General features: G+C 30.8%; 1 protein-coding gene across 1 annotated transcript in view; it reads left to right on the forward strand.

Annotated features, from left to right (window-relative positions):
• Positions 1–11,855, forward strand: part of LOC106472470 (dipeptidyl peptidase 9-like) — a 42,081-nt gene that overhangs the window by 15,225 nt on the left and 15,001 nt on the right. The window contains exons 9-15 of the mRNA XM_022401037.1: positions 1,284–1,449; positions 1,808–1,878; positions 4,089–4,159; positions 5,552–5,633; positions 6,453–6,579; positions 8,963–9,143; positions 9,811–9,922. Coding sequence (XP_022256745.1) covers positions 1,284–1,449; positions 1,808–1,878; positions 4,089–4,159; positions 5,552–5,633; positions 6,453–6,579; positions 8,963–9,143; positions 9,811–9,922 — 810 coding nt within the window. The remainder of the gene's footprint in view (positions 1–1,283; positions 1,450–1,807; positions 1,879–4,088; positions 4,160–5,551; positions 5,634–6,452; positions 6,580–8,962; positions 9,144–9,810; positions 9,923–11,855) is intronic.

Consider the following 11,855-nt stretch of genomic DNA (forward strand, 5'->3'; position numbering starts at 1 on the left):
AACTGTTGTAAAAAACTATTTTTGTCTATTGTACATTTTGCATAACCTCTAGAACTTCCAAAATTCATAACTGCAGTTTTTTCATCATCCCTGTATGTTATATCTGGAATTTAATTTCCTCTACTATGAACTGTTATTAAACAAGTAATACATGGTGAAATTAATAGTTAATAACTCTGATATCAAAAACATAACAGCATGTTGATTGATACTCTATAGAATGTCGTGGCCTGTGTTCTTGGAGTCCCACTTGTACACGTAGGGTTAACTGGTTGACTACTATTGTGTTTTATTTACATATTTATTTAGGAACTGTAAAAATTGTGTTCAAGTTGTTCACTACTACTGAGTTTTATCTACGTCTTCATTGAAAAGCTATTCTCATTCCCAAAATTGTTTAATTGGCTCGTTACTGTTTTGATTTTTTTTTTTCCCTAGTGAATGGAAAACCAAAATAAAATTTCAAACTTTGTCTTTCAAAGTATTTCTTATAGTGTCTTAGTGAAACTGTTTTTAATCAAAACAGTGACTATATTTTGTTTCCAAACCTAGAAAAATGGTTTTGGTTATGCACATAGAATGTATTATGTTTAAAAGAAACACTTTTGATATTGCAGATACATGCAAGTATAACAATGTTTAGAGAGTATTTGTTAAATTAAGTGGAAAATAATAGGTCATTTATACTGGTTACTTTGTGTGAGTGATTTGAACAACTTTAGAAATGTTACATAAAAAACTAACTGCACAGTGTTATTGTTAGTAATAACCACTTTGAAATTAATGAATTACTGACACTTTAATACTTCAGAAGTTACTATTTATAGTCCTTCATGATGCTAAGACAAACAAGTTCTTTGATTTCAGAAAGATTTAATTATATCTTAGTTTTACTTATCATTAGTTTTGAAGTGATGGAACTGAAATTGGCAACCTGCCTGTAGAACTTAGCTTTATTAAAGTTTGTTTGAAGTGTGATATTTACCCTTCTCGTGTAATGTGAATTTTAATCTTGTCTCTTATCTTCAGTGTGTAGTTGATGAGAAAGCAAAGAATAATTGAAAGTGTTTAACGAATGAAACTGGAAAGAGCTTCATGTGTATTGAAGCTGAGCTGATTTTAACTGAATAACGAAGAATATTTTTTTTCCCTGTGTTAGATGATAACTGTTTTATATCTACAATTGTGAACATAAATTGGAAGTTATTGCTTACATTCTGAAATATTTGTTTTGCACCAGTTTCTTTTATTTATTCTGCTGAATCTTTACTTCTTTTTAACAGGTTCATGATGTTCTTCACTTCTTTCCCCAACTTGTAGATGATGAAATAACATTCTTATGGGCAAGTGAAGAAAGTGGATTTCGACACTTGTACATAATAACAGTAGAGTTGCTACGAGATGACTTAACAGGAAATGTTACTGACCCTGCAATCCTTAGACCTGAAAGTAAAAACTTTTTGTCATAAAATGAGTATTCACTTTTACATGAAGAACTAGTGACACATCTTACTATGTGCTGTCTTCTTTAAAGTTTAAGCAGCATTTAGAATCCTATACATTTTAAAGCTTTCTTACTGTAACTATAAGTATTTGCTTCTGAATTTTGGGATAATGCTGAAATTGCTCATGTTTTAAATATGATGATTAAGTAACTAAGCAAATATTTTACCTTGATTTAAATTTTGTTTCAAAACTAATTATTTTTACAACCTACACGTTTGGTGAGTAGGTAGCTAAGAACATTTTATTATTTTTATAAGATACGTGTGTGTTGAGTATCTAAGACAGTCCTTTATCTTTACAGCACAGGTATCATCTAGGATATTGAAGAAGATAGCTCTGACAGATGGGGATTGGGAGGTTTCAGAGAAAGATGTATGTTTTATTCAGTATTAAAAGTTGGACAGTACTTGAAAAACATGAAGACCACCAATATGATTTATAAAAAAGATTTAATATTAGAATTCAGACTATTTGACAAGAAACGTTTATTGATGTGTGTATTGGTGAATAGAGGTTATGTGAAAGATGGGACTTGTTTGTTGATGATATAATTCAAATCATGGGGTTGAGTACATTATATTAGAATCATTTTGGAGTCTCGCCATATCTACTCATGCTCTATCTCATGACTGTGTATCTTGACAAGCTTTTAAGCATAGTTTTTATTGCAAAAGGCTCAATTGTAAGATCCTTGTGTCCAAATTGCATCATACCCCCCTCAATTCTCTCCATAATACATGTAGTGTATCAGAATGACAGTTTAGCAACACCTATTTTCATAGTCCAATCACATAGAGACCCATAGCCACTGCATCGAGTGACTTGACCAGTATCTTTTCATATGTAATGGTATGAATATCTTATTCATTCTCCAACTGCTTGAGGTACCTGATGGTTAAGTGTGAGATAGGGATGGAAGCCTTATCTTGGTAAACCCATACCTTGTTGATTTCTGTTTCCAGATGGGGATCCTTCTTGATTATGTTGCACACTGTTGCCTGGAGCTCATGAATGGTGTTTTGTTCTCACCTGTTTGTTACAAGACAGCTCTCTTTGCTTGCCATAGCTGGGGGTTCGACTTGTTGCAAGTTTCACATTGGGTGGTCCTAATGCATCTTTTTCTGAATGGACCTGATGCCCTCTAGTTGACTCACATTCCTTTGTTTCACTGCCATTAAGTACAAGTGTCAGGAACTTACTTTTTTATATTATATATAATAAGTTAAAATATATGGGTGTGTTGGGCTAAGGATTGTTCTACAATAGGTGTCTGTGACTTGTTTGTGATAAGTCAAAAATAAATGAACAACATGCACTTCACTTGTTTTCAAAATAATATATATATTCCGAAAAAGTTAAATGCATGTACAAAAATTCCTTACACTATGGAGATCATAGTTATATCATAAACACTATATAGTTTTTTCTTCTTGTCAAAAGTCCACCTAGGCCTATTCAATTGCTTTATAATTCACTTGACAAGCTAAACTATTTTTTTTCTATTTCTATTGCTAGACTATCCATGCATAGTTCACTTACATTGTAGTTGAGTTACTGTGGTTGTATCTTATACTTCAAAAATCGTCTGTTTTTTTTCATATTTCCAAGAATCATCTGCCTTTTGCCAAAGTCCCTTCAGGCTGGTTCAATTACTTTAGTACACTTTTTTACAAGGCATCTTATTATCCTTTTCTCCTATGAAATTGTTAATCTCACTAACATATCAACTGTTAGGTCTTTCACTCTCACGACAACTAACTTTACTCTCTTCTGCTTTATTATTTGTCTGCTTGCCAGCTATTTATATGTATATCACTTAAGCCTTCTATAAATTTTTATAGCCTCAATGTCAATGAATTGCACACGATGTTCGATATCAATGAATTGTAAACCCAACGTACGACTCTTACCGAATTACATAACCAAACATGTCATAACTATCGCCTTTAAAATAATTGCTTTTAATTCTCTTGCTATGAAAAAACTAAACAGTCATGAAATATTCAATCACAAAATAAATAAATTAATAATGCCTACACTAAACAGTCTTTTGAATCTGATAACAAGAAATCCCTGCCTTGCAAATTTGAAATTCCTGACTGAACACATCTTTATAATCTGAGTATATAAATGAGTTGGAAAGGGTTGTTATATATCCTTTCCTAAAGTTATCAGTTTTTGATGGCATCACACCATCTACAAAATGTAGTTCTGATACATACTGTTCCACCATGACTTTAAAGTGACTGTGGTTGTAACATGAATTGCTGATATTCAAAATTGTTTTAATATAGTATACTCAACCTCTGTATTCTGTGTTTCAGACAAATGTTTCCTTCATTTTTGTTGAATGTAAGACAAAGTTTACCTGTAATTCACCTGAGGTTTGGTTTATACTTTATAGGGTACCTTAATATAAGGTAGTGTAGGAGTGGATGTTTCTATACTGCATAGCTTTGATATTTGAGTTTCCTGTTACTCTCAAGTAGTTGATTACATGTATTATGTTTACTAAATGACAAATGGATGCATTATGATATTATTTTGAAGAAGACATGCACCTTAGTTTTTATCTTTCACAGGTGTGGGTTGATGAAGAGAATGAACTAGTATACTTTATTGGATTAAAAGATACACCTTTAGAAAGGCACTTGTAAGTTACATTATTTTCTAGTTTAAGTTATTTTGCTTTTAATAATGACACCTATTTGATTAAAATATGTTATAATGCTAAAAATTGGGTTTTGATACCCCAAATGGGCAGAGTACAGATATCCCATTGAGTAACTTTGTGCTTAACAACAAACAAAGTTGAGTAATTATATAAATTTTCCAGTGCATTTGTTGGTATGTATGTTGTATAAAAGTAACTATCGATCTAAGTTGTATATTGCTTATTTGCCAATAAAAGTGCATTGTAATCAAGATTATAAACTGATTATTTTATTGTTTAAGCCCAAACTAACAGTTAAGCTGACCACTAAAGTTTACTATTTTTGTCTTGGTTATAAATTGTTCTAGTTTTAACACAAGGTTCTCACAGTACATTTGTGGATATTGGTTTTCAATAACTGTCATGGTTTGTAACCTATACAAAGAAGGAAGAAAAGGCATCATTAGAACAATGGATACTTGGAACACTTGTCCAAGGATGGAATAACATAAACACCAAAAATAAAGAAGAAGAAAAATTACAGTCATATTTCTCTATGTCAGAGGTCTCTCTGAAAACATACAGAGGATTTGTAAACAATATAAAGTCAGATGAGTATTCAGAAGCCATAACACAATATGATCACACACCAAACCAACCAAATACTGACTGGAGAGAAAAAACGCCATTTACAATATCAATTGTGTATTTAGACTCCAAAACATTAGAGAAACAAAACAACCAACAAAGATTAGAACTTCGAAGCATAATAGATATATAAGAGACTCGGTTAATACTGATCTGTTTGTAATAGCCCATTATGCCAGGAAAGATGTTCATATAATTAATTGGAATAATATACAAATAATAAGATATGAACCACATATGAGAATAAGATAAAAGAACAAGCCTCTTACATACACTTAAACTGACAGACAATCTAGCACAGAAGTCAGCAAAATTGAGATCATTGAAATAGTTAGTTGATTCAAGTTTGAAAATGAGGAAACAACAGTTGAGGAGATAACTAATCAGATATGTGTTAAGAACACTTGCAACTTAATCCTGGCCATTACCAACAGAAAGAATGCTTTTCAGGACTTCCATGAAGATGGCAGCAGATTAGCAACTGAAACTTAGGATAAAACTAGTACTTAGTTATATATATATATATACAAAAATCGAAACAAGTTAATAATTATACTTAAGTGATCATGTACGATACTAATCATGACAGTGAACAAGGTTTTACTGTTTTGTTTAGGTTCTAAAGTGTTTTAGTTTTTGTCCAAGAAACTTATAGAAGTTAATTTTTTTATAGATTATTTTCATTGAGTTCTTGATTAAGTGTTTATAGCAGTTAGAAATGTTCTGATATATTTTATATCATAGATATGTTGTGTCAATGAAACACCCAAAGGACGTAATTCGATTAACAACACCCGGATTTTCTCACAATGTAGCAATGGATAGGGTAAGCAAATATTTTCTTTATGTTTTTAATGAAGGAAATAGAGGTTTAGTGAAAGTGATGTGTTATGTTACTATGTTAAAGGAAAGGCTTGTGTTTAATTATGTAAAAAACTGGAGACATCTAGTTAAAGTGATGTGTTATGTTACTATGTTAAAGGAAAGGCTTGTGTTTAATTATGTAAAAACTGGAGACATCTAGTTAAAGTGATGTGTTATGTTACTATGTTAAAGGAATGGCTTGTGTTTAATTATGTAAAAACTGGAGACATCTAGTGAAAGTGATGTGTTATGTTACTGTGTTAGAAGGAAAGGCTTGTGTTTAATTATGTTAAAAACTGGAGACATCTAGTGAAAGTGATGTTCTATGTTAAAAGTATAATACGAGAAGTTTATAGAGTTTCACAGAATTTGAACTCAGATCCTTATTTTATGAATTACACTTAATGTCTTAGTGTAGTGTTGAAAATATATTTATTACTTTTATTGTTTAAATAAAATACTTTTTTTTATATGTATGATGATAGTGATATCTGTTGATAGTAGTTATTGTAGTTGATCAACAGTATTCTTAGAGTAATGCATGTATAAGTAAAATATTAACATGTTTAGGTTTTATTATAACGACCTATGGGGAATATAATTCCAAGAAAAAGTATTTTTACTTATTTTATCTCTTTGGCAATGATGAAACTAAGGAAAAGGTTTACTAATATTTTTAATGTCAAGTTACTTCACCTGTTATAATTAATTTTGTTCCCATGTGCATTAGTATAAAGTTCTTAAGTGTGTAACTTTGAAAGTTTTTTTTTTTTTTTTACAGGATTGCTCTATGTTTGTTAGTATACAAAGTAATATAACACAGGTTCCATTTGGATTAGTTTATCAGATACTACACAACTCTCAAGAACTGTCAACACGACCATTAGGTTACATCTTGGAACATGTGTGTAAGTAGGGTATTGATTTATATGTAGTGTTGTTAGTTATAACTGTCAACATGACCATTAGGTAACATCTTGGAACATGTGTGTAAGTAGGGTATTGATTTATATTTAGTGTTGTTAGTTATAACTGTCAACACGACCATTAGGTTACATTTTGGAACATGTGTGTAAGTAGGGTATTGATTTATATTTAGTGTTGTTAGTTATAACTGTCAACATGACCAGTAGGTTAAATCTTGGAATATGTGTGTACATAGGGTATTGATTTATATTTAGTGTTGTTAATTATAATTGCTGGGATCCTTTTAGTTTATATTACACCTTGTAAGTAGTAGACCATATGGTTCCACGTTACAGGATACTTTTAGTTTATATTACACCTTGTAAGTAGTAGACCATATGGTTCCATGTCACAGGATCCTTTTAGTTTATACTACACCTTGTAAGTAAACCATATGGTTTCACGTGACAGGATCCTTTCAGTTTATATTACACCTTGTAAGTAGTAGACCATGTGGTTCCACGTCACGGGATCCTTTTAGTTTATATTACACCTTGTAAGTAGTAGACCATATGGTTCCACATCACAGGATCCTTTTAGTTTATACTACACCTTGTAAGTAGTAGACCATATGGTTCCACGTTATAGGATCCTTTTAGTTTATATTACACCTTGTAAGTAAACCATATGGTTCCATGTCACAGGATCTTTTTTGTTTACATTACACCTTGTAAGTAAACCATATGGTTTCATGTCACAGGATCTTTTTTGTTTACATTACACCTTATATGTAGACCATATGGTTCCACGTTATAGGATCCTTTTAGTTTATATTATATCTTGTAAGTGGTAGACCATATGGTTCCACGTCACAGGATCCTTTTAGTTTATACTACACCTTGTAAGTAGTAGACCATATGGTTCCACGTCACAGGATCCTTTTAGTTTATACTACACCTTGTAAGTAGTAGACCATATAGTTCCACGTTATAGGATCCTTTTAGTTTATATTACACCTTGTAAGTAAACTATATGGTTCCACGTCACAGGATATTTTTTGTTTACATTACACCTTATATGTAGACCATATGGTTCCACGCAAGAGGATTATTTTTGTTTATAATAGTATATATATGTAAAAATTAGAAACTCGTTAGGTTAGATAATGTCAGATAATCAAGAATAAACTACAAATTCTTCACGAGGTATTCTTGCGAGCAACTCGTACATTAAAAATTATCAAGGAGGTTTTCTTGCGAGTAACCTGCACATTACATAATTCGATACGGTGACATGAGTTGCATGTTTGCTGAGTGATTTACAACTTAATGTGGGATTATTAGTTAGACACGGCTCAAGGATCAATAAAATGAAGTGAAGTATGAATAGATGTATACTGTTATAAGCTATTTAGGATAAACAATTGTGTTTTCCTTTTACAATTTGCAGTCATTGTAGAAAGACAAAAAGGGTAATTTTGATTTATTTCCTAACTTTATATATTAGTTATGATGTTGGTCAAATCAACCAACCCTCTATAGTATTATGGTTTAGAAAATAACAGATAAAATTTAAAGTTTTCCTGAAAAAAAAAGTTTGATATTTGTTTAGGAGATTTTAGAGATAATACAAAGGAAATTTTAAAATTTTCAGATGAAGAAATATATTTTTCATCTTAACATGAAAATAACTTTGCACTTGGAGCGAGCAATACTTTGACTCCATATATTTATGGACAAATTGTTTGTAAAAATATTAAATTAAAAATTCTGACTGTGTGTCTATCAAAGACTTGTAATGTTTACTGAGAGCTTGCCAAATTTTGTGAAGCTACATTAAGTACTTTCAGAGTTATAGTATATATTCCTTCATGGTTCATGGTGATTACACGATCATGTAAAATACATGAACCTGTTGCAAAAGTGTTAATAGCAAATAGTTTTTATGTTATAGCTTTTTCATAAAATGTAATTTGCTTAACATGTAAGACTGTATTTCCATGTATCATGTAATGCATAACTTATATTGCCAAGATATTTTAATATTGTTCACTACCGGTGGGGTCCATATATTGCATCATCTAGAGCAGTTTTTGATTGTTACAACTCTTTGGATAAAGAATGGACCAAATAATTTATTTAATGTGTAAAATATGTACAAACATCTGGCAGCAGTTTGTTGGATTAATTGCCATATTGACAGTATTTTGTTTATATTACTTGCATGACTCGTATGTTGTTAGAAACCCTGTAACTAAACGTCATGGACACATAAGCTGTTTGGTTTTGTAAAAAGTCAACAGTCATTGGTTATTCTAAAGTTAAATTTTCTCTTTGCCATGTTGTATTGAAAGTCTTATTCATGCTGGTCTTTGGTCAACTTTAGCCATGGATCCAGAATATCCTCCACCTAAACTTTTCACTCATCAGCTTCAGTGTGGAGAAGTTGTATACGGAATGATCTTTAAGCCTCTTCACATGGCAACTGGGAAGAAGTATCCCACAATTCTTATCATCTATGGTGGGCCTGAAGTCCAGCTGGTCACTAACACTTTTAAAGGAATGAGGTACCTTGACATTTTGTTATTTAAAATACTTGGGTAGAACAACATTTCTTTATGCAAAAACTTGCATCTTATAAGGCCTGTTGACGTATCTTGTTCCATTAAGTATTAGCTTGAATGGAAGTGAATCTAATAACGAAGTCATGATTCTGTGCTACAAGGTGAATTTTGTCCTGTAATGAATTTAAGCTACAAGTACGAGTTTCTCAGCATGTGGTTGAAGAAAAAAAAGTTTTAGTTGTTATATTAAGGTGTGTTCTAGAGTAACATGTAAGTTCTAGCTCCCGTATTAAGGTCATAAATTGAATTTCTTTCAAACCATATGCTACTCTCTTGTTTACTACCAGTCTTACAAAGTGACAGTATACTAAATAATTGTTTTTAAAGCTTGTAATGATTTTGATATTTTTGTAATAGTAGTTCATGAAATAAGATTTGATCTTTTACTAACTAAAAACCATATTTTAATAAGAAAAGATGGCCATTTACCACCAGTAGATATTTTATTACAATTATCACCATGGGTGTTTTTTTGATGTGATAATTTTAGAAGAACCAAATTAGTACATGATTAAATACAAAAATATATATTTAAATAGCGCTAGCTAGATTATAAAACTTTGAGTTATATCCTGAAATTAAAAACAAAATCCATTTTTTCATTTCACAGACATCTACGACAACATGTGCTAGCAGCTGAAGGTTATGTGGTAGTAGCTGTGGATTGTAGAGGTTCCAGACATCGTGGAGTAGCATTTGAAAGTCATATTAAGGGGAAAATGGCATGTATAATCATTTCTACATAACATCAGCAATAAAAATTAAAATGTAGAGTGAATTCATTCCCTGAATTATAAGATGATTTTCCTTATGCTTGCGTGATCTTATACTTGTGCACACACATACAGTATTCTGTTGATCCTCAACATAAATCTCACTGACAGATTTTGAAAACAGTGTTATATGTTATGATCATCTCTTTTTCCCCATTTATGAAAATAAATTACAAAATAAACTAGAGAAGTCAATGTTTTTGTAATATAGTTTAACACGAACTTCTGATCAAAGCAAACTTTCTACATAGGTTAGAACTAAATATATATATATATATATATATACCTAGTATAGATTAAAGATAATTAAATATAATGCTCAAACTTTGTTACATGTAATGATGACTATATTTTTTCATCAGTTGGGTACCCTCACTATTAACAGTAATTTTTTTTTGTGTTCATAGATTCAAGCTAGCACAAAATCAGCAGTTATGTGTAGGTTCTTTGTGTGCAGTGAAGCTCTAATATATAGTATTTTGTAGAAATAGTAGTATTTTTTGAAGAGCTAATAATACATAGTACATTTTGTAGAGCTAGTACTACATTTGATATAGCTAATAATACATTGTAGTAAATTTTGTAGAGCTCGTAGTACATTTGATATAGCTAATAATACATTGTAGTAAATTTTGTAGAGCTCGTAGTACATTTGATATAGCTAATAATACATTGTAGTAAATTTTGTAGAGCTCGTAGTACATTTGATATAGCTAATAATACATTGTAGTAAATTTTGTAGAGCTCGTAGTACATTTGATACAGCTAATAATACATTGTAGTAAATTTTGTAGAGCTTGTAGTACATTGTAGTAAATTTTGTAGAGCTAGTACTACATTTGATATAGCTAATAATACATTGTAGTAAATTTTGTAGAGCTAGTAGTACATTTGATACAGCTAATAATACACTGTAGTAGATATTTTAGAATGAATCAATGTGAAGTTTGTGTTTTTGTCATCCCCTGGTGGGTCAACAGTGGACAAAATGCAGGTACCTCATTGTGTAGCTCTGCACTAAAATAAACAAACTGTTTTTGTCAGTTGTGACATTTAAGTTTTAAACTCTGAGAGTAATACGAAGCATTGTTTAATGTCCAAAATAAAATTTACCTTCAGATTAAAATTACTGCAATGCAGTAAGACTTAAAAGGCAATTTATTCAGAAAAACTTGTGTATGCTAGCCACACTTTTCTTGATTAAATTTTCAAGGTTTAAGTAGTAACAATGTTAACTAATAATGGAGTAACCATTCTGTATACAACTTTGCTATTCCCTTTAACAAATTATTGGGTATTATTACAAAAGTTGACAGTTCTGTTAGTATGTTAACATGTGTAACACTAATTTTAGTTTGCATTTCAGAGTTTATATTGTTTATAAAAAGTGTGAGTTTTTAAATTTGGGTTAAAACAAATATGTCTGTACTATGAATAGAGTAATATCTGAATACTTTATGTAAAACAAGCATCAGAAGACATCTAACTAATGTTCATAAAACCGTTTTCATTCAGAAGTATCAAGCTATACCAGTCTCATTTTTAATGTCCAAACCTTATATCATACTGCCACATCAGTTATTATGTTTTTGATAATTTCAACTTGTGCAGAGAAAGATTTTCATGTTAAAAGTGGTTCATTTGAACTTCGTCATGAGATTCAGTCTCTGTGAATTTTGAGTATAGTTTAAATACAGAATAATTAATACTTCTAACTTAGATTATTACAAACTGGTATATATCAAGAGGGAGAATTATTCACAAGAAAATTTAAACATGTTGCTGTTGATGACATGGCCAGCTTGAAGTTAATTGACAAATATAAACATGTTGCTGTTGATGACATGGCCAGCTTGAAGTTAATTGACAAATATAAACATGT

This window comes from Limulus polyphemus, unplaced genomic scaffold (assembly GCF_000517525.1).
Source record: "Limulus polyphemus unplaced genomic scaffold, Limulus_polyphemus-2.1.2 Scaffold5356, whole genome shotgun sequence".
Taxonomy (NCBI): Eukaryota; Metazoa; Arthropoda; class Merostomata; order Xiphosura; family Limulidae; genus Limulus; species Limulus polyphemus.